The sequence below is a fragment of the Lithobates pipiens genome, unplaced genomic scaffold (genome assembly GCF_037356315.1).
Source record: "Lithobates pipiens isolate NorthernLeopardFrog02 unplaced genomic scaffold, aLitPip1_a1.2 Scaffold_16, whole genome shotgun sequence".
NCBI lineage: Eukaryota > Metazoa > Chordata > Amphibia > Anura > Ranidae > Lithobates > Lithobates pipiens.
The window spans coordinates 207,217,591-207,241,849 of NW_027507748.1; the positions used below are offsets into that span (position 1 = coordinate 207,217,591).

Below are 24,259 nucleotides of genomic sequence, written 5' to 3' on the forward strand. Positions count from 1 at the left end.
CAACTTTTTATCTCACACGGTATTTGCGCAATAATTTTTCAAACGCCTTTTTTTTGGACAAAAAATGGTTTCATGAATTAAAAAACAAACCAGTAAAGTAAGCCCAATTTTTTATTTTTGTATACTGTGAAAGATGATGTTACGCCAAGTAAATAGATACCCAAGATGTCACACTTATGGAATGGCACCAAACTTCGGTACTTAAAAATCTCCATAGGCAACGCTTTGAAAATTTTTACAGGTTAGCAGTTTAGAGTTACAGATGAGGTCTAGTGCTAGAACTGTTGCACATGCTCTAACGCACGTGGTAATACCTCACATGTGTGGTTTAAATGGTGTTTACATATGTGGGCGGGACTTGCACATGCGTTCACTTCTGAGCGCAAGCTACCGGGACAGGGGTTTTAAAATTTTTATTTTTTTATTATTTTACTTAATTTTTTTTATTTTTACACTTTTTTCTATATTTTTTTCATCACTTTTATTCCTATTACACATCCCTTGTAATAGGAATCTATACGACAGGTCCTCTTTATGGAGAGATGCAGTGTCAATAAGACCCCACATCTCTCCTCCAGGCTGGAAAGCATGAGATTGTGAAAAAAAAAATTCACCGATCTCATGCTGACAGCCGCGATTGCAGCTTTGTTTACATCCGGGAACACGGGCATGACGTCATAACATCGCGCCCGGGCCTCTGACAGTCACAGAGATGACTGATGACCATCTGGTCACTGGAAATCTCTATCGTAGTCCCCTCCCGTCGCCTATAAGAACGATCAAGCGGTGGAAAAACTGTCGCTATGATCATTCTTATGGTGCACAGAATCGCCGGCTGGAAAGAATGATATCTGAATGGTGCCTCTAGCTGCAGGCATCATTCAGATATCCCTGCACCAAGTCAAGTCATTTGACTATGTACGGTAGGGAAGTGGTTAAGAAGAGTGGGAACACAAACCATGTTAAAATGTGTATGATGCAGCAAGACCTTTCATTATAATACTCCAATATGAAAAATTCACAACTGCAACTTGGTTTATATAAAATGAGCAAATTACCTACAAATGATATATATAAAAATACACATACATACATACATACATACATACATACATACACACACACACACACACTTCAGAACCAAAGACAGAAGAGATACACTTCTTTGTAGGTCTAGAAAGAGACACTATGATCATGTGCTATCTAGACATGTCATTTCTGGTAAGACTCGTATAGCTAAAATATCAAATATTATAACTTAATTGAAATAAAATTTGTATTTTCTTTGCAGCTGCTTCAGGACAGGTACTGGAAAGGAAAACTTTAGAATACATAATTCTGAATGGTAAAATCAAGCCTTTGGCCTTTAAATTGAGCCAGTTTATTTTAGACCATCAGCTTTATTGTATTTGCTTGGGGCCCCACCATCCAGACTACTTGGTACAGTCTAAGGTGCTTCATACAACGGAGTACCTTTTTTTTTTTTTTTTTTTCCAAATACCGAAAAAGCACAAACATGAAAAAAGGTTTTAGCCATTCTGGTCTTTACTAAAACAGTCAAAAAAGTAAGGTCCCTGGGGAGGAAGTTTTTTGTAGAATTGGTGACCATTAACAGGCTATGGTATTTAGGGTAGGCCCATCCTAAATATCTTAGACTATAATGATTATCATAGAATAACCGTGCTAATAAATATGGCCCACTGTGTGCAAAATGTTTTATAAAGAAAAATGTCCATTTTGTTATTTTTCACATTAAGAGCAAGCCTTGCTTGAATTATTGGTCATTTTAATTAGAATATTTCTTCATCGGTTTCAGAGTCATCACTTATTTTGGTAAGTTTTTCAAGTTCTTGGCCATCCTACAGAAAACAGAAGAAATCAAAATTATGAAAGATTAGAAACTGACAAAAAGGTGACAAACAAGCTAGAGTTTAGAGTAGAACTATAGGCAAAAAAACTTTTTTTTTTTTTTTTTTTTTTAGGATAGAGTAAGGGAGGGTTATGCACCCTATCAGTTTGTTTTTCTGCAATCTGTAACCCGTTGGGGATATTCCCCTTCACTTCCTGTCACATAGCCAAAACAGGAAGTGAGAGGAAATTGCTTGGAGACTTCCACGTCATCAGAACTAGTGACCCCAAAGGAATATTTCCACTCTTACTTTTCTGGAGACAACCCAAAATTTGGGGTTTTTCCTTTACTTTCAATGATCATGGTAAGCAGAACTAGAGAGGGTGAATCGCCCTAATGGGGACACAGAAAGCAATACTGACAGGTGTTGTAATCCCTCTCCACACTAACCAAAACTCAAAAAAAAGTTTTGCCTTTAGTTATAGTTTAATGTTACAGTAAAAAGAAAATTACTTGATTTACGTAAAACAAAGGATAAAATTAATTGTTGAACTGGAAATCCATCCAAAACCATTATTTTTCACTCTTGGATAGAGTGGGAAGTGGCATCTTTGAGGGGTGTTTATTTTCTCTTTGTGTTCCCACCAGGGATATTTTGTCTTATTGACCCTCATAGGGTATCTTGTTCTGGGACCATCACCTGAACAAGGTAGAAAACAGCAATACCACCTTGAGGCTGGATTCACACCTATGCATTTTTTGTGCTTTTTGTCGTTTGCAGATTTGCACTACAGAACATGTTCCATAGGAAACCACGTTGAATGGACTGTAGTGCAAATCTGCAAAATGCAAAAAGCACTAAAAATGCATAGGTGTGAAGCCAGCCTTACTCAATGTTACTCCTCAGCCAGGACATACTAGCATGCATCAGATCCAAAAGATTTGCCATCCCAGATATCCAAAACTGTAGAAATGCATGATACAGTCTACGGGGGGGGATGGGGTACAAATCGGTGAGTTAGTGGTCAATGACAAAAAGGATCTGGGGGTTCCAACAGATTATAGACTTGAAATATGAAATGCAACTTTGATTGAAAAAGAGCATACAGAAATGGCAACTAAATTAATAAGAAACAGAGAGAACTTCAACTGTGAGGAAAGATAACCTGAATTTATTTTTACTTTCAAATAGGAAATTTGGGGGGGGGGGATGTGATCAACTTGTTTAAACACATAATTGGTGCTTATATTACTCGGGGTTCTGTTGTACAACTTAAAGCAGACCTCCACCCTAAAGTGAAAGTTCCGCTCATCGGAACCCTTACCCCCTCCAGTGCCACAATTGGTACCTTTCAGGGGGTGGGGGGTGAAGATATCTGTATAATCCAGGTATCTGCACACACTTCCGGGAATAGCTAGCCGCAGATGCCCCACCCCCCCCCCCCATTGTGTTCCGGGAAACACACAGTTCCCAGGACACAACAGGGACCAGTGAAGACGCGCAGCGTAACTCACGCATGTGCAGTAGGGAACCGGGCAGTGAAGCCGCAGCGCTTCACTTTTCAATTCCCTGAGAGAGGATGGCGGCGGTGGCAGCCAAAAGACGAGCGACTACTGCCAACATCGCTGGACCCTGGGACAGGTAAGTGTCCATTTATTAAAAGACAGCAGCTGCAGTATTTGTAGCTGCTGACTTTAAATATTTTTTTTTTAAGGTGGCACTCCTCTTTAAGGTCACTGCAAATGACAAGGAGACATGTTGTGCCTGGAGAAACTGAGGTTTAACATCCACATATATGGAAAGGCTTCTTTACAGTAAGGCCCCTTTCACACGGGCGGATAGAATTCAACTTTTAGCTGCGGCTAGATGAAACTATCTACTGCACCTAAACTCATACAATTCTTTCCGGTCCCATTTACACACTGCGTTTATTGACAGTTTCGTTACATGGGGTTTTATGTGGTTAGAAAAAATGTATTTGACTGTGTCCAGAACCGATTTATTGCAGCTATCTGTACATAACCGCAGGTAATTGCAGTGTACCATTTTACCTGTGGATAGATGCGGCAACAAGGAAAGAAAAAACAGGAAGCAAATCAAAATTACCAGAGAAATGGCAAGAATGTTCCATTGCAGGTAAACGCAACTGCATATAAATCGCCGCTAATCGCAAGGTACAACTGCAAGTGATCGCTTTGCCTGGAGTCCTAGAATTTCAAAATAACTTAACATGGTTTTAACAGAGGCAGAACAGCTGCCCGTGTGAAAGAGGCCTAACAGCTGTAAATATAAGAAACAGCTAGATCTAGCAAACTCGGCAAGTTGCTTAAAAATGGCTGGATGTGTTTCAAAATGCACAACACAGCTGGATAGCAATAGTTAACCACTTACCCACTGGGCACTTAAACCCCCTTCCTAACCAGACCAAATTTTCAGTGCTCTCACATTTTGAATGCACAATTACTCAGTCATGCAACACTGTACCCATATGACATTTTTGCCCTTTTTTCACACAAATAGAGCTCTCTTTTGGTGGCATTTAATCACCGCTGGGTTTTTAATTTTTTGTGCTATAAATGGAAAAGCCTGAAAATTCTGTAAAACAATAAAAAAATTCATTTTTCTTCGTTTAGGTTATAAAATTTTGCAAATTAGTAATTTTTCTTCATAAATTTTGGCCAAAATGTATACTGCTACATATCTTTGGTAAAAATAACCCAAATCAGTGTATATTATTTGGTCTGTGTGAAAGTTAGAGTCCACAATCTATGGTGCCAATCACTGAAAATTGATCACACCTGATGTCGTGAAGGCCTGTCTCATTTCCACCAGGACAATGGAAACGCCCAAAAAATTACCCCATTTTGGAAAGCAAACACCCCAACTTATATTCTATGAGGCATAATGAGCCTTTTGAACATGTCATTTTTTCCCACAAGTTTTTGGGAAATGCGTAAAGAAAAAGTAACACTTTATTTTTATTTTTTTTATACAAAGTTGTCCATTTATACAATATTTCTAACAGCTAACAAAAATGACACCCCAAAACATATTCTGCTACTCCTTAGTATGGCGATTCCACATGTGGGAGACCTTTTACACAGCTTGGCCACATACAGAGGCCCAGCATGCAGGGTGCACCGTCAGGTGTTCTAGGGGCATACATTTCAAATCTAATTTGACTACCTATTACACTTTTGTGAGGCACTGTAGTGGCATGGATGTGGAAAGGATGAGCATGAATGAGGCATAAATGAGCCATGCATGGGGATGGCTTAGGCAGGAATATGCACAGAGCAGTGAGCACTACAGATCCAACCCACAGCTTTGTTAATTTAACTTATCGCTCCATCATTGGACTGTGCGATCGCACGGTAAATGGCCGCTGTCAGACCATTTACCGTGATGCGGACCCAGCGGTCACAGATATTTCAAGATGCCCGCCCCAGGAGGTACGTGATTCTGGAAGGATGTCATAGTACGCCCTCCTAGAGTTATCAAGCCACGCTGTAGTCATTTGGCTAGGGCATGGTTAACTGGTTAAGAAATAACACGGATTAGGGTGAATGTATAAAAGAGATGGCAGAGAAAATCTGATTCCATTAAAAGCAGCAATGTCTCAATCTTTTTACCCCCAAGGAACCTTTGAAATCATTTACAGATTTTGGGCAACCCCTTTTAAAAACAATTTAATTGGGGGGGGGGGGGGGGGTCAGTGAGGAAAATTGCTCCCTACATGAAGGTGAATGCCACTCTTACAGTAGTAGTCAGAATGCCACCCATGCAGATAGCTAAAAAGAGAACTGATGGCATGCAGCTGACTGTGCCATCTAGCATTGGCCGAAAAACTAAGCAGGTACCATCAAATTGGAGGTTAATCTACCACAAATCTAGGAACCCACAGCAATCTCTACAGGAACTCTGATTTAAAATGGCTGTCGGAGGATCAGGAAGGTTTTTACTGTTGGAGCAAATGGGACGATTTATTTTTTGGCTTCTTCAGGATTGGTCCTAAATTTTAGGGTTCTGAGAATGCAGGTTTTCATTTATTTCAACTCAACATACATGTGTCCTTTTTTCAACCCAATAATGTAAGTATGTGAAACTTATATTTTAGGTTAGCTGGTCTCTAAGTTTATATTTTGTTGAAACTTATAAAAAAGGAGCAATGGAAAGACGTATACCAAATCAATCAAAAAGTACTTACTCCGCGAGATCGCTCCCAAACATCTCCATTTACTTTTAGCTTGTCACGTCGTGCAGGTCCTTTGGATTCAGAAATTCTGCTGGCATTATAAATATATATAGCGAGAAGAACCACAGGTGCTTCTAGAAAGAATTCCAGAGAGGGCTTAAAATTGAATACAAAAAACGACACAATCGCAATTATAACTGTTGTCACTTGTGCGGTGAGGACATGAAACATATTGTCTCGGAATTTCAATATAAAAGCCACCGACAATCCTACAAACGCAGTTGCAAAAATGAGAGCAATTGAAAATCCATTATGGCCATAGAAAAATCCACAGGATTTTATTTTGCTAAAGTGCTCGCTGTGAAGAGACAACGTGAGGCCATTGAACAACACGCCAAACACGTAAAGTTTGCTGTTTTGAATGAAAATGCTCTCAGAAATCTGGTCCCCGTCTTTCAAAATTTTTTCATTGTAGATGTTCGCTAGAGCTGATATAACACATTGAATTATAATGAGAAAATGACCAAATCCAAAGGGCATAATTTTCAGTGCAGACTGTAACATCGAAGTTCTGGACTCCTGGTTTCCCGCATCAGTCTTTGACACATAAATGCAACTGTTGGATGGGGCTGAATGGAATATGTGGTGAACTTCATGAACAGAGACATCTTTTTGGGTACCGTATTGGGATGTCAGGCCCATAATACTGAAGAAGAGAATAAGCAGGGATGCCCATTGAACATATGAAAGCTGACGCCTGTAAGAGGACACAGGATAGACACGTAAGGCTCTAAAAATGCATTTCATATTTTCAAAATAAAATCACTTATTATTTACAGAGAAATAATAGTTTAAAAGCAAAATTCTACATCAGTATGGACCCACCTAATGCTATCATTTACACTGTTTGGCAGACTGAAATGAGAAATTCTAAAGCACATTACTCCTTTATTTGAAAAAGCCAGGGACACTGAACAACTTTCCATATATACCTATCACCGTGCATTAAGGGCGGTTAGCACAGGCTCAGGCTAGTGCAAACATTGCTTTGTTTACATTCAGATTGTCTGCACAGTGCAATGTAAAAATCCTCATACTTCACACTTGGAAAAAATAAAAATAATTTAAAAGGTCCATTTTTAAGAACTTAATGTGTACACCGAAAACGGTTCAATTTTTGATGCCCTAGAGCAGTAGTTTCCAAACTGTGGCCCAGGGGCCAGATACGGCCCCTTGCTTGCTTTTATCCAGCCGCGATAATGCCATTTTATTCACCTACACCAATGAAGGAAACAAATCCTCCCAATAACACCAATGATGGGGCACAGTTCCTCCCAATGACATCAACAATGACACAAACGATGGGGCACAATTTCTCCTAATGACACCAATTATAAGCGATAGTTTACTCCCACTGATGCTGGGACATTTTATACACCTGATGGCTACAGTTCAGACCCCCACTAAAGTCTGAAGGTCAGTAAACCGGCCCTTTGGAAAATTTGGAGACCCCTGCGCATTCCTCCACCCCCCCCCCCTTTGGAAACTGGAAAATGTCAAACATTTAATTTGTGGCATTACTAACCATTAAAATGAAAAAACTTACAATGTAGAGTGCAATGTTTCGCAACTTCTCCGAGCTGCAACTTAAAGCTGACCTTCACTGCATCTGAGCACCACAAACCAAAAACACTATTTGAATGAAGTGACAATAGTAAACAGGGCAAATAGATGTGGGTAAATTTTCGCAAATGTGCATTCACACTTGTGTGTCTTAAAAACGATTTAGACTTTACCGTACGACTTTGGAGGAGTGTAACTTTGTTATGACTTTGACCAATGTGATCATTTGGTTTGTTCTCTACAAAGTTGCTAGACGTGCAGAATGGAAAAACGTGTTAAGTTTTGCCTGGTTTCTTAATTTTCGAATGAATTCCAAATTCATAGGGTCCCCCTCGAGCCGGGTATGGATTTTAGGCGAAACCCCACGGGATAATATGAAAGTGTCTCCCCCAGAATCCATACCAGACTCTTATCTGAGCATGCAGCCCAGAAGGTCAGGAAAGGGGGAGGAGATATGCCAATCCCAATCCCTTGTGAATGGGGACTCGGGCTGGTGGTTGTGGGGGTCTGAGAGTGGGGGGCTTATCAAAATATGGAAGCCATCTTTAACTAGAGGGCATGCTGGGGCGATGATGTCTCAAGGGGGGGTGCCCACGCCCCTTAGTTATTTAAGCGCTGTCCGGAGCCTTCTATGTGCAGCAGCCACCCTCAGCCCCATCTCTATCCAGCAATGTACGCAAGTGCCTTAGCCTTCCGGGACTCTCCCTCCTGATTGAAAGAAACTGCAGCGGCACCATTGGCTCCCACTGCTGTCAAAATCAGTTAGCCAATCAGACGAGAGAGGGGGCAGGGCCGAACGGCAGCTCTGTCTGAATGGACACACAGAGCTGCAGCTCGGCTCAGGTGCCCCCATAGCAAACTGCTTTTCAATAGGAGGGAGGGACCAGGAGCACTGAAGAGGGACCCGAGAAGAGGAGGATCCGGGCTGCTCTGTGCAAAACCAACCATTTCACAGAGCAGGTAAGTATAACATGTTTGATAAAATAAAATAAAATAAAAAATAAAAAAAAAAGGGAGGGAGGAAGAAGGAGGAGAGACTTTACAATCACTTTAATATTTACAAATTCTTTCAAGTAGATCTGATGGCAGCATGTTTAACTGGTAGATAAATATGTGGCATTTCCAGTTGGTTGCTCCAAGAAAGATAAGAGAACTTTTACAGGAAGAGGAAATCTAACTTGTCCTCAAAAGCAACATGTGGATCTTGTGGGAGACACCCATTGTTCCTGGCACTCAACCAATAGAAACCTATTCTCATGGAAAGTCATTGCTCTAGAGATCATCAAATCTAAGTTCAGATTTAGGTGCAATGAAAAGCCAGCTCCACATTGCACTGAGAATGAGTCACAAAAGGAAAACTGGTAATCATTCCAAAAGATAAAATATTTAGTTTGAGCTAATCCTGAGTGAAGGAAATATGTTAACTCTATTCCTAAAAGTTTAAAAAAAGAATGCACATTAAACGTCATAGATGTAATTTTATTAACGCCTAGGTGTTAAAGTAGAACTATGGGCAAAACATTTTTTTCATTTTGGATACAGCAAGGGAGGGTTATGACCCCTGCCAGATTTCTTTTGCCATTTCTGTCCCATTGCAGAGATTTTCCTTTCCCTGCCTGCCCCATAGCCAAACAGGAAGTGAGAGGAAATTCCTGAAAACTAAGGGAATTTCTTGGAGACCCAAGGTCACCGAAACTAGTGTCCCCATTGGAAGATTTCCCCTTTATTACTTTTCTGGGGACAACCCAAAATTTGGGATTTTCTTTTTACTTTCAATGATAATGGTAAAAAAAAAAAAAAAAAAAAAAAAAAAGGTTTGCCTTTAATTATGGTTAAGTGAAAGCTTAAAGTATAACTAATCAGGTAACTAGCATTTTTATATGGGGAAGACAGAAATACATATTTTTCAGCCTGGCCATCTTGACCTGTGAGTATCAATTTCACAATGCCTCCAGCTATAGTCAGCCAATAGGGGCTTGCTAAGAATATGAAAATGGAAAGATCCCCAGGATCTGACAACAGGTTCAGTTTAAGAGCCATTTTGACGACTACAAAGTGAAGTTGATGTATTAAAACTGGAGAGTGCAAAATCTGGTGCAGCTGTGCATAAAAACCAATCAGCTTCCCGTTTTTTTTTTGGCCAAAGCTTAATTGAACAATTTGAAGTTAGAAGCGCATTGGCTACCATGCACAGCTTCCGCTGGATTTTGCATTCTTCCATTTTAGTAAATCAACAGAAGTGTCTGCTAGCCAAATGTTTGCTGTAAAAATATACAGATATGATGTGATGCACAAAAATTACTGCTACCATGACCAAACAATGATAAAGTACCTTTAGTGTTTATAAAGAGCAAAAACTTTAAATCAAAAACCAAACATCTTCAACTGAATAAACTGGTCCCACAATACATCTCTAGTAAGGATCTCGGGCCTGTTTGCACGCTCCAAGTACAGAGTCCGCCAGGAAGTTGGCACGGCACTGCGCTAATCACAGGCAGGGAGACATTTTCCCTGGGGTGTAGCTGCAGAGATTGGGAAATGTTTCTCTGCCTGTGATTAGCGCAGCACCATGCCGACTTCCTGGCGGGCTCTGCACGTGGAGTGTGTGAACACACCCAAGTTCATCCCTAATCTCTAGATAAGGGGTGCCAAATCAATTTAATTGTGGGCCAAATTAGCATTATATACCAAACGGATGGTTCACAAATATGCCACCCCACTTGTGTACCCCGCTGCGCTTTTGGACAAGAAAAAATAAAAATCCAACTACAGCTGCCACTTAATAAATCAAAACTGTATATAGATATTCCTAACTCAGAATCAAATAGGAATAATGGTGCTAATTATTCCTATTTCATTCAGAGTTAGGAATATCTATATACACACTAGCATTATGGTTGCCCTTTAACTGCTTGCCAACCAGCCTTCGTCATTATACTGCGGCATGTTCACACAAACTGTTGTAGCTGTATGTCGGCCCTTTAAGCAGGGATAGGAGGCCCGGGCCCGCTGCACTATGGCGGTCCAGATGTGTGTGGCCGACGGTCGTAATGACCGCTGGCCACAAGTGCAGAGTTTAGGTATGTGTATGTATGGAGTGCAGGGTTGAGAGGTGTGTTATGAACAGGGTATCCAGGGTTCAGCTCTCTTTCACAGGCTGTCTACATCTCACTTCCATACCTCCTCATCTCTTTACCACTCTCTCCCATTTAGAACCCAGTTGTAGCTTCCCAAAAAATTATAGAAATCAAGTCAGGGTTGATCAAATTGTAGTTGTTAAATGGTCCCCCCCAGCAGAAAAGGTCTATGCTAAGCAGGAGACAGCAGCTAAGGACTGCTTCACTCTGTACAGAGGTCCGACACACCCTGCTTTGTCAGCACTATAGCACTGCTATCAATGCTTGCGTTCTAAAGCAAATTAAGCACATTCCACTAAGACAAACAGCCTTTTCTTCTCAATCACAGATAGCAAAAAAACAAAAACATAATGATTCATCCATAAAATCCCTTTAATTAATGGTTAATTACAATATTAGATAAATCTTCACTTACTTAAGTATGATCCTGAAGAAAAATGCAGTTGTAATAATGACAAAATTGGATAACAATACAGCCATGGCCTAAGAGCAAAATTAAAACAGAAAAGAAGAATTAATAGAACAGAAGAATGAATCATGCAATCATTGTAAACCATCTGCACAAACACTAGAGACCAAATGGGAGTAATGAATACCAGTAATTATAGTGTTTTTGCTTTTCTGCTATTCATTTCAACCTTTAGATAATAAGATTATTCCTCTAATCTATCTGTATCCGCTAATGCTGGGGGCAGCAGGTACTTAGCTGACAGGCACCCACCTCCCACTTCCAGACGAGTTCGCCATGGCGAACTCAGCCGAAATTTGGCCCCCTCCTCCTTCCCCTGCCGCCGGGCCATTCACAAAGAGCAGCGCACTTTGCGTATGTGCAGTAGGGAATTGGCTGTGAAGCCACAAGGCTTCACTGCAGGTTTCCCTTAGCTGAGATGATGGCGGGAGCACCCAAGAGCCAATTGCAAAATCGGCTCAGGTGATGACACCGCTGGATTCGTGGACAGGTATGCGTAAATGTAGTATTTATAGCTGCTGATTTTTCCTTTTTTTTTCCTGAAGGAGCCTGGAGCTCCTCTTTAAAGCTAGTTTGTGAAATAATGCTGCGTGATATCAAAACTGCAAGGCAGAGCAGCAGACGCGAATCAGTGCTTTGGCTGCTCTGTGTTGTTGGCTGCACTAGGGGGCAGTGTGGTGCATAATTCCTTTTTTTAATCTAATTTTGTATGAGCTTTATTTGAACTGTACAAAACGTACACCTTATTCTCTTCAATGTCAGGCAGCACAATTCATTGCCCTGCTCAACATTACAGTGTGATTCAGGCAGTTGTGCTGTGATAAAATGCAACATGTCTGCATTTTAGCGTAGCACTTTTGCTGTATTGCAGTGTGAAGGGGGCACATAGGAAAGAATTGTTTCCGGTGACAGATGTTTTACCATGCGGTAAAATGTCTGTCACCGCATAATTGGCCCTTAGAAAGGCTTTTGTGTAAAATCCACAGTGGGCTTCATTACCAGAACCAGATCACATGCGGCATGTGTACCCAGACATATTTTCCTTATATACTGCATGTGATCCTGAAACTGTCAATTCACTATAACGTTTTGAGGTATTTACCGCAAAATACTGAAAACCGTTGGTAAATACCGCATGAACAGGCATGAAACTCAAGAAGGAAATAAATAATTAAATGCATGCTGTAATTAAGTGGTAATCGAGCTATGGGGTATTTAAAAAAATGCGTGCTGGCTGTTAAGAAGCGGGTGGTTTCCGGCATCCTAAGCATCCAATAACTGTCAAGGTTGTTAGAGAGCAGGGAGCTGCTGCGTCCTTAACCTATGAGTCAACAGCAGTCAGTGGGCTTCCCTACTGACAGCTGAATGTAACGAAATTAATTAAAAGCATTAAAAAACTAAATAAAAAAATTCTGAAAAAATAGAGTGGGATCCCCTCCCAATCTAGACCAGGCTCTTTGGGATGTTGAAGGAAACACCCATGTCACATTTTTGTAAAAAATAGCAAGGGGTACCCCCCAAAAATCTATACCCTTATCTGAGCATGCAAATTACTGCATGTTTTCAGTACTAAAATACCGCATGACTTCATAAAATAACTTGCGCAGTATTTAAGTAGCATTTTTTAGTGAATTCCAAAAAAAAAAAAAAAAAAAGAAGGGGGGAGGAAAAAAAAACGGAGGTATTTTACCGACAATTTGGAAAATACTGTTTTCTGATTGGAGCCAAATATTTTTGTTATGGTAGAAAAACAAACAAATCCTTATTCACCTAAAATAATCCACACACATTTTACTACTCAACGGCCCTGTTTTTCATGAAAAATGTTTTACTGTGTTTTTTTACTCCCTTGTATTGTCCTCTGTAAGCTCCCAAACCTTTCCTTTTTCCCCAATCACTTCCATTTGTTTGGAACAAGCAGAACGCTTTAGCTGTGGACATGTGCACTGCTCTGTGCATTCTACATACAGTGTGACCATGAAGAACAAACATAGCTACCCTCTAGCAGCAAGTCAGTCAATGTACATAGGGTGAATAGGCTTTTTATCTATGAAGAAACATCCACAAACATCCACCAACATCTAACGGGAAATGCACTGGGAAGTATTCACTATATACTTAACCCCTTCCCGCCCACGCTATAGCTGAATGACGGATACAGCATGGACTTACTTTGCTGGAGGGGGGCGCCCACTGATGTCCTCCCTTGATCGCGCTGCCCGTACGTCACCTGTGGCGCGCTGTGATCAGAGAGAAGAGAGCCGATAACCAGCTTGTGTTAAAGGGACTTCTGCACTGATAATCAGGGCACTGATTATCAGTGTCCTGATTACCAGTGCAGTGCCAACAGTGCCCACCAATGCTGCCAACAGGGCCCATCCACGCCGCCTATCCCTATTGGGGCACATCATAAAAAAAAAATTTAAAAAAAGCTACCTGTTTGCAACATTTTGTAAGAAACTGAAAAAAAAACATTTTTTTTTTTTTTGCTAAACAAACAGTGGTGATTAGATACCACCAAAAGAAAGCTCTATTTATGTGAAAAAAAAAGTTTAAAATTTGGGTACAGTGTTGAATTACCACACATTTGTCATTCAATGTGCAACAGCACTGAAAGCTGAAAATTGACCTAGGCAGCAAGGGGTGAAAGTGCCCAATAGGCAAGTGGTTAATAAATATGCCCCCAAATACCCCCTCCTAAACTGCTTTTTTCTTTTCAATATGTCCCTTAGATGCTCTGTGTAAGTGCTTGGTCCTATATTGTTTGCTATGCAGTGTAGAAAAAGTCAGAACCAAAAAATAAAAATAAAGTACTAAAAATGTAAGGAGAGCGTTTCTGAAGTGGATTTTTTTTAAACGTTTAATTTTTTTAGCTCTTTAAATAAAATATGGAAGTTAAAACCCCGGCCAGGATTTTATGGCTATCTGTATCCGCACAGGGGAAAATTCACCCACGTCAACCATTGTCAGGGATTTCCTCAAATTTCTGTTAGAGACACAACAGGACACTGAGTTTTTCTTGACAAAACGCAGGTGCCATTTAAATTAATGGGAATTTACTTGTTGGGCATTTTTCTGGCGTTTTATGAGCCGAAAACACTCAGGTGTGAATGCAGCCTAAAGTGTTATGTATATTTATCTTTATGTGTACACAAGACTTTGGGTTTTGCTATTGACATGCAATTAAGGTTACATTCACACCTGAGTGTTTCAAAGTCATGCATTTTTGCCATGATTTTGTTCTGGTCAGCAATATAAGACAGAAAAATGCCTGTAATCTGCCCCAAAGAAGCTCATGTTTTGAGCTTAGGACGTTTTTAAGGCATTTTGCGAAAGACAAAACGCTCAGATGTGAACAGGTGCCATTGAAATAAATGGGATTTTGCTTGTTGAGTGTTTTTCAAGCGTTTTATGAGCTGAAAATGTGTGTGAATGCAGCCTAAGAGTAATTTTAACCACTTGCTTACTGGACACTTAAAAGCCCCCTATTACCCAGACCAATTTTCAGTGCCGTCACTCTTTGAACAACAATTGCGCGGTCATACAACACTATATCCAAATGAAAAATGTTATCATTTTTTCCCCACAAATAGAGCTTTCTTTTGGTGGTATTTGATCACGTCTGGGTTTTTTTTGTTTATTTAAAAAAAATGAAACATTTTTATATTTTGTTATAAAATGTTGCAAACAGGTAATTTTTCTCAATCATTGATGTATGCCGATGAGGCAGCACTGATGGGCACCGATAAGCCGGCACTGATATGCACTGGTGGGCACTGGCAGGCGGTAAAGATGAAGTGGCTGTGCCTCTTCCTCTTTGGGACAGATGTCCCTTACACAGAAGACGGTGATCGGCTTTTTTTTCTCCTCACGCTGTCAGCGAGGAGGAGGAGGAAAAAAAAAAAAAAAAAAAAAAGAAGATTATCTGTTTTATCTGTTTACATCACGTGATCAGCTGCAATTGGCTGACAGCTGAACATGTGGTAAGGGTCTGGGATCAGCCCTTTACTCCCATCTGTGATCACCCAAGTCTCATTGACTCGGTGATCACAGAGTGCGCCAGGCGCGCCCTGCAGGAGGCACGCGCGGGGAGCATGCAAAGGGGAGGACGTCCACTGACTTCCTCCCAGCAATGTAGGTTCGGCTATAGCGCGGTCGGAAAGGGGGTTAAAGGATCTGGAAGACAGCATCTGAGTTTTTAAATTTTAACATATCACACATCCACCATTTCTGTAAACACAGCATATGCTATTCCATTACACTAAATTGCTTTCAATTCTCTATACTAATCATTGGAAATGTACTGTATGTGCTCTTAAGCCCTTACTGAATAATAAAAAAAAAAGCAACTTAAAAAAAATCCATATATGAAAATACTTACTGGCTGTAAGTAGGTCAAAACATAGAAAATGATCAGATTATCCAGAAAGTAAAGAAATGCTGGAACAGCCCATTTCATGTAGCGACAGAACTCTTTTACAGTAAAACACATACAGCATCTAAGTGGGCGCTTCTCTAAGAGGGAGGAAAAGAAAAAACATTTTAATGAAAGATTACAAAAGCCAACTGAAGTATATAAAAGCACAGAACAAAAACAATTTGATTTGTGTATTAAAGGAAAGGTTTAGGGTCCTTTCACACGGGGCGGATCAGTTCTGATCCGCCCCGTGGATGTCCGTTTGCTCAGCGGGGATCACTCCGCCGATCCCCGCTGAGCAGGGAGATGACAGGTCTGTCTCTGCACACTGCGCAGGGACGGACCTGTCACAGCGCCGCTCTCCCCTATGGGAGATCGGATGACGACGGACCGCAGTGCCCGTCGTCATCCGATCCGATCCGCAGACGGATGGAAAAATAGCTTTTTCCTCCGTCACACTTTTTCGGATCGGAGCGGGTCGGATGTCAGCGGACATGTCACCGCTGACATCCGACGCTCCATAGAGCTCTATGGAGCACCCGTTCAGGTCCGCCTGAAAAACTGACAGGCGGGCCTGAACGGCACGTCAGTGTGAAAGAGGCCTAAGACAAAATATACCTATACAGTAAAAACTTGGATTTCGAGCATAATTCGTTCTGGGAACATACTTGTAATCCAAAGCACTCGTGTATTAAAGCGGGTTTCCCCATAAGAAATAATGGAAACTCAAATGATTTGTTCCACAACCATTTATTCATAAGTCCTTCTGTTTATTGTCCATATAAAAAAAAGCTTATATAAAATGTGACCGGGTTGTGTAACCATAAAATGTCCATTTACAAAATGACAGCCTCCACAACAAGGGGATTAGAAGCAAAATCCAGCAGGAACTACAGGGTATAAAAGAGAAGAGAGGCGCCTCCAAGTGTAGCAAAATGGTCACACTTAATGAAGGTACAACATTTAGCAACTCACATGGTTGATTAAAACAGGCACACCTAAGTATGCAGGCATCCGGGGTAAATGCTGACACACGTACACCTACACAGGTTGAACTGGATGGGCTTTTGTCTTTTTTTTAAGTCTTACCTACTATGTAAATCTGTCCACATAGGCCGTCCTCCGCACTGCTGCCTCTCACCACTGTCAGTGTGCAATCGTGACTGGGAAGACTACCCTGCAGTAGAGCGATCTGAAAGACTATGGCGATGTGGAGGACGGTCTATGTGGACAGCTTTACCTCAGATTAAATTTAGTGTTTGATGACGAATTTCCCCACAAATCACTATTTCAGGTAGAGAAAGAGAGAAGAAAGAAAGTGTATTTTTGAAAGAAGGGGTGAGAAAAGGGAAGTGGGCTTATAAAAAGTGGGGGATGGGCAGGGGTGATTTTGGAGGAGCTAGGTGTGCCGGAGGGCTTGCAGAGCGCTTTGGGTAAAAAAATAAAATCATAAAGAAAAAAATGATTCTAAAAAAATCATTTTAGAAAAATGAAATAAAATCATTTTAAAAAAAAATTTTTTGAAAAAAATCAATAATTCTTGGAAAAAATGTTCAGCTTTTTCAGCTAATGATGGAACTTATACAAATTTTTTACTACCATTTATATTTTTTAAAATATTAAGCTTTTTAACACTTTTCAGTTACTTCAGCCACTCCAACCACACAACGGTTACTCCCCCCACTCCAGTAGGTGGAGGCAAGAACACGTCACATAATTTCCCCAGAAATTGTAGCTTTTCTAGTTTAGTATTTATAGTTAGCGACACATACCTTTTTATTCATTTAAATGGACACAGATGATCACACAGTAAAGGGCCTCTGTGATTGGCCCTTTACCCCAATCTGTGTCCAAAGCACACAGGGGTCACAGAGCAAGCCCTATCCATGACCCAGGGGGTGCGCAGGAGGCATAGAACTCCTCCCAGAACTGGAGACCCACGCCTATTGGCTGTAGCGTGGGTGGAAATTGGTTAAGGTAAAGAAATGTCTAGGCTTCAGAACTAATTTAAACTATCCTTTTATTTTTTTTTTAACATCACTCAGATAAAATTTAATTACAAGTCGGTATGACAAAAGCATAAATAAAAAGCAGATAAAACGCATTGTTCCCAGATCAGATCACATTAGTTTAGACTAGCTTTGTATGCTGTCAGCTAACATTGGAAAATGATGCAGACACCTTGCCTTTCAGAATGACTCTAAAAGCCATGATTAAGCAGGAAAGCAGCTTGACAGCCTCGGCGCACACATTAACGGTAGCTGGAACATAGTCATAAGTGTTATCTGCAAAACAAAATACACAGTAATTGAACATATACTTTTGACATTAAGGGTTTGTGTCCTGCAGCACAGCTTGAATGTTCAGTGAAAAGTGAGTTGACAGACACAAAGCTTTAGTACACAATAGAGCTTTTGCTGCTTTATCGTAGGTGCTATAAAAAAAAAAAAAAAAAAAAAAAAAAAATACCATGGCTACATATACAATTAATTTATTGAGCGGAGCTACAATTCAATTATATGGCCTTGACCTTCTAAATCATTGCTGTAAATGGGGAAAATAAAAATTTAAAAAAAACACAGAAGCTCAGGCTGTGCAGTAGACTACAAAAAGACAAACATATGACAAAGCTGAAAGATTTATTTTGTAAGCTGAGACACATCTCAGAGTAAGACAAATTAAACCAGGGTACAGCCACAGAAGCAGCAATGGATTGGCTTACTTTTGTTTTTCTGACAATTAGCTTTTCCCCTCCCATTGCTTTTTTTTTTTTTTTTTTTTTTTTTTTAAACATCACAGCAAGGTAAAAAAACAAAATAGACTGCATTACTTATGAAAGAAAGTGCATATAATAAACGAAAATGACTGAGGTCTAAAAAAAATCCGCCTTTTTATGCTAGTTACTGAACAAGAAGAGTGCATGTCATTTTCTAGGTTCTACTGACACCTGCTGGTCAAAAAATGAGCTGCAGTGCAAAGACAAGACTGCATGCATACTCATGCTTCATCACTCTTGATCCTTTTTTGATGTTTTATTTAGTCATCTATAGGTTATTTTTAAAATCTTCTTGGTGCCATTATCCCTCCTTCACAAACAAAAGGAAGGTGGAACCATTTTTGACAGGGTTCACATATGTGTGGCTGCGGGTTCGTGCCTGGGGACCGGTGCGTGTCTGTTCACCGATTCAGGCCTGAATTTTTGCCTGAATTTGCACCTGACCCAGACTCAAACATGCACAGGACCCTTTGGCAATCTGCTCCGTGGCTGAACCGGACCTGAGTGAACCGGCTCCATTGAGAGCCGGTCACACTCACCTGTCATGTGTATTGGATGCGGGAAAACCCAACACATTGTACAATAAAGCATTTGAAATAAAAGTTGTCTGACCCTTATTGGCTGAAAATCTGACCAAAAGGACGCGGCTGGATCCCAGAGTGACATAAGTGAATCCAAGCAGAAAGGTGTGCAGTGTTGATCGAGAGAACGCTGAGCTCAGGCAGGGCTTGAACCTCATTGTTTCAGAGTCCGAGCAGCATGTCCTGCTCACTGAAAATCAACAAAATATAAGAAAACAATTAACTTACATTTTTTTTCAAAATTGCTTTATACTGAAAAAAAAAAAAAAAAAAAAATATATATATATATATATATATATATATATATATATATATATATATATATATATATATATATATATATATATATATATATATATATATATATATATATATATAACAAGCCAATGAGGAAATATTCCACACATAAGGGTTAATTCACATGGCCACCCAGGACTACACACCACCTACCCAAATCAGTGTACTTCTGTGGTGGGTATGGATAAGTGTTTGCAATCAGTTGCAGGCACTTAGCCTGCAGAAATCAATGACAGGCGGCACAGCAGTGCCCATATAATGGCACATGGAGCAATTACATGTGGTTAGAGCAGTGGCCTCCAAACTGTGGCCCTTTTGGGCACCATTTTATCCACTTATACCAACAATGGGACAAAAATCCTCCTTCAAGTGAAGTAGCACAATTTCAAAGCAGTGAAAATTGAGTAATAGGAAAAATGGACTTTGAAGGCACGTATAGAAAAATAATACAAATAGTTCACAAATTACAAACGTATACAGTGCACATTTAATAAAACACATAATTTATACATAGAAAAGGACCCATTGGTTGGCCCAAGGGGAATACCACTCGTATACTATATGCATCAGAAAAAGCCTGCACTGAGATACGGCATTGACTGTTGGGTATTCAAAGGTCAAATTGCTCTACATGTTTTGCGACTGTAAAAGTCGCTTCTTCGGGAGATTCTGTATTTCTAGTTAGAAAAACAAAGTTCAATTAACCACTTGCTTACTAGACACCTAAACCCCCCTCCTGCCCAGACCAATTTTCAGCTTTGAGCGCTGTCACTCTTTGACCGACAATTGCGCGGTCATACAACACTGTACCCAAATGGAATTTTTATCATTTTTTCCCCACAAATAGAGCTTTCTTTTGGTGGTATTTGCTCACCTCTGGGGTTTTTATTTTTTGTTAAATTAAAAAAGAAGACCGATTAAAAAAAAAAAAAAAAAAAAAATACATTTTATATTTTGTTAATACATTTTGCAAACAGGTAATTTTTCTCCTTCATTGATGTACACTGATAGGAACTGATAGCTGGCATTGATGGGCACTGGTAGGTGACACCAATTGGCACCACTGGTGGGCATTGATAGGTGGTACTTGTGGGCACTGATAGCTGGCACTTACTACTGTGGGAACTCATTTGTGGCACTGGCAGGCAGTACTTGTGGCACATATGAGGCAGCTTTGCCGCTTCCTCTTCAGGACCGATGTCCCTTCAAACAGAATCCGGCGATCTGCTTTTTTTCTTCTATCTAAAAAAGATATTACCGATCCTGTTTACATCATGTGATCAGCTGTCATTGGCTGACAGCTGATCACGTGGTAAAGGGCCGGGATCAGCCCCTTACTCTGATCTGTGATCACCCTAGTCTCAATGACTCGGGTGATCACAGCGTGCGCCCCCCCTTCACGGGGTGCATGGCCAGATTTAAAAGGGGAGGATGTCAACAGACATACTCCTGGCAAAGCAGATCCACGCTGTAGCAGCCATTTGGCTATAGCGCTGATCTGAATAAGTTAAAGTAAGGTATAAAACCGTAAGATGTAAAGTTATTGGGGTGCATACATACAGTGGTGTGAAAAAGTGTTTGCCCCCTTCCTCATTTCCTGTTCCTTTGCATGTTTATCACACTTAAGTGTTTCGGAACATCAAACCAATTTAAACAATAGTCAAGGACAACACAAGTAAACACAAAATGCAATTTGTAAATGAAGGTGTTTATTATTAAAGGTGAAAAAAAATCCAAACCATCATGGCCCTGTGTGAAAAAGTGATTGCCCCCCTTGTTAAAACATACTATAACTGTGGTTGTCCACACCTGAGTTCAATTTCTCTAGCCACACCCAGGCCTGATTATTGCCACACCTGTTCACAATCAAGGCATCACTTAACCACTTTCAGACCGGACCATTTTGCTGGTAAATGACCAGAGGTCTTTTTACACTTTGGCACTGCGCTGCTTTAACTGGTAATTGCGCGGTCATGCAATGTTGTACCCAAACAAAATTTGCGTCCTTTTCTTCCCACAAATAGAGCTTTCTTTTGATGGTATTTGATTGCCTCTGCGATTTTTATTTTTTGCGATATAAACGTAAAAAGACCGCAAATTTTGAAAAAAAATGATATTTTCTACTTTTTGTTATTAGAAAAATCCAATAAACTCAATTTTAGTCATACATTTAGGCCAAAATGTATTCAGCCACATGTCTTTGGTAAAAAAAAAGTCAATAATTGTATATTTATTGGTTTGCGCAAAAGTTGTCACATCTACAAACTAAGGTACGTTTTCTGGAATTTACGCAGCTTTTAGTTTACGACTGCCTATCTCATTTCTTGAGGTGCTAAAATGGCAGGGCAGTACAAAACCCCCCCAAATGACCCCATTTTGGAAAGTAGACCCCCTAAGGAAATTGATAAGAGGCATGTTGAGCCCATTGAATATTTTATTTTTTTGCCTCAAGCGATTGAATAATGACAAAAAAAAAATTTTTTTTTTTTTTTTTACACAAAGTTGTCACTAAATGATATATTGCTCACACATGCTATGGGCGTATGTGAAATGACACCCCAAAATAAATTCTGCTGCTTCTCCTGAGTATAGGGATACCACATATGTGGGACTTTTTGGGAGCCTAGCCGCGTACGGGGCCCCGAAAACCAAGCACCGCCTTCAGGCTTTCTAAGGGCGTAAATTTTTGAGTTCACTTCTCACTACCTATTACAGTTTTGAAGGCCATAAAATGCCAAGATGGCACAAAACCCCCACAAATGACCCCATTTTAGAAAGTAGACACCCCAAGCTATTTGCTGAGAGGCATGTTGAGTTCATGGAATATTTTATATTTTGCCACAAGTTGCGGGAAAATTACAAACTTTTTTTTTTTTTTTTTTTTTTTAACAAAGTTGTCACTAAATGATATATTGCTCATGCATGCCATGGGCATATGTGAAATGACACCCCAAAATAAATTCTGCTGCTTCTCCTGAGTACGGGGATACCACATATGTGGGACTTTTTGGGAGCCTAGCCGCGTACGGGGCCCCGAAAACCAAGCACCGCCTTCAGGCTTTCTAAGGGCGTAATTTTTTGATTTCACTCCTCACTACCTATTACAGTTTTGAAGGCCATAAAATGCCAAGATGGCACAAAACCCCCACAAATGACCCCATTTTAGAAAGTAGACACCCCAAGCTATTTGCTGAGAGGCATGTTGAGTCCATGGAATATTTTATATTTTGCCACAAGTTGCGGGAAAATTACAAACTTTTTTTTTTTTTTTTTTTTTTTCACAAAGTTGTCACTAAATGATATATTGCTCACGCATGCCATGGGCATATGTGAAATGACACCCCAAAATAAATTCTGCTGCTTCTCCTGAGTATGGGGATACCACATATGTGGGACTTTTTGGGAGCCTAGCCGCGTACGGGGCCCCGAAAACCAAGCACCGCCTTCAGGCTTTCTAAGGGCGTTACAGTTTTGAAGGCCATAAAATGCCAAGATGGCACAAACCCCCCCCAAATGACCCCATTTTGGAAAGTAGACACCCCTAAATTTAGGGGTACACTAGTGAGACTAGGTAATAAATGGCGGGTGCCCTGAAACTATAAAAAAATAACTAACCAACCAGCGTCACCTGTAACAGTTATATGGTGATCACTGGTGAAAGGGTTAACTAGGGGGCTTTATGCGGTAGTATATGGGGGTCCCTGGCGCTATAAAAAGCTGCAGCGAACCTAAATACCTACCTGCCTAACTAGCGTCACCTGTGACACTAATACAGCGATCAGAAAAACGATCGCTTATTAGGCTGGGTTCACACTGGAGCGATGCGGGAACGCCACGAATGCGCGGCGGGTTCCCGCATCGCATGCCTCCCGGCGGCAGTTCACACTGCCCTATGCGAACTGCTGGGAGTGTCAGTGAAATGTTACTGACACCCCCAGATCAGTTCGCATATCGCAGTGCGATCTGCAAACTCGGATCGCATGGTGTGAACACCCATGCGATCCGATTCTGCTGCGGGCCAAAAAAAGGGTCCCGTGCGAATTTGCGGCGGGTGCGGCGAATGGCTGAACTCGAATCGCACAGAGATCGGATGTGATTTGCACTGCAGTGCGGTGCGAATCACATCCGTTCTCATAAACCGCTGCAATGTGAACCCAGCCTTAGTGACACTGGCGACGGGGGGTGATCACGGGGTTAAACCTTTATTGGGGGGGTTAGGGGGGTACCTTATAACTAAAGGGGGCTAACCCTAACTGCCCTAACAGTTATTAGTCACAAATGACACCCGCCGGGTGATCAGGGGGTTAAACCTTTATTAGGTAATAAATGGCGGGTGCCCTGAAACTATAAAAAAATAACTAACCAACCAGCGTCACCTGTAACAGTTATATGGTGATCACTGGTGAAAGGGTTAACTAGGGGGCAATCAGGGGGCTTTATGCGGTAGTATATGGGGGTCCCTGGCGCTATAAAAAGCTGCGGCGAACCTAAATACCTACCTGCCTAACTAGCGTCACCTGTGACACTAATACGGCGATCAGAAAAATGATCGCTTATTAGGCTGGGTTCACACTGGAGCGATGCGGAAACGCCGCGAATCCGCGGCGGGTTCCCGCATCGCATGCCTCCCGGCGGCAGTTCACACTGCCCTATGCGAACTGCTGGGAGTGTCAGTGAAATGTTACTGACACCCCCAGATCAGTTCGCATATCGCAGTGCGATCTGCAAACTCGGATCGCATGGTGTGAACACCCATGCGATCCGATTCTGCTGCGGGCCAAAAAAAGGGTCCCGTGCGAATTTGCGGCGGGTGCGGCGGGTGTGGCGGGTGCGGCGAATGGCTGAACTCGAATCGCACAGAGATCGGATGTGATTTGCACTGCAGTGCGGTGCGAATCACATTCGTTCTCATAA

The 24,259-nt window shown here is 41.0% G+C and overlaps 1 protein-coding gene across 4 annotated transcripts in view; it reads right to left on the bottom strand.

Annotated features, from left to right (window-relative positions):
* Window positions 1-455: 455 nt before the first annotated feature.
* SLC35A5 (solute carrier family 35 member A5) overlaps window positions 456-24,259 on the bottom strand; it is a 46,903-nt gene continuing 23,099 nt past the window's right edge. For 2 of the 4 annotated variants that reach the window (XM_077480934.1, XM_077480932.1), the window contains 6 exons: window positions 19,080-19,238; window positions 17,878-17,976; window positions 15,656-15,789; window positions 11,221-11,288; window positions 6,058-6,802; window positions 456-1,859 (listed from right to left, as the gene is read on the bottom strand). In XM_077480934.1, coding sequence (XP_077337060.1) covers window positions 1,791-1,859; window positions 6,058-6,802; window positions 11,221-11,288; window positions 15,656-15,789; window positions 17,878-17,976; window positions 19,080-19,206 — 1,242 coding nt within the window. In that variant the 5' untranslated portion in view covers window positions 19,207-19,238 and the 3' untranslated portion in view covers window positions 456-1,790. Of the gene's footprint in view, window positions 1,860-6,057; window positions 6,803-11,220; window positions 11,289-15,655; window positions 15,790-17,872; window positions 17,978-19,079; window positions 19,239-24,259 lie in introns of those variants that run through there. The other 2 variants (XM_077480933.1, XM_077480935.1) reach the window with 2 other exon arrangements.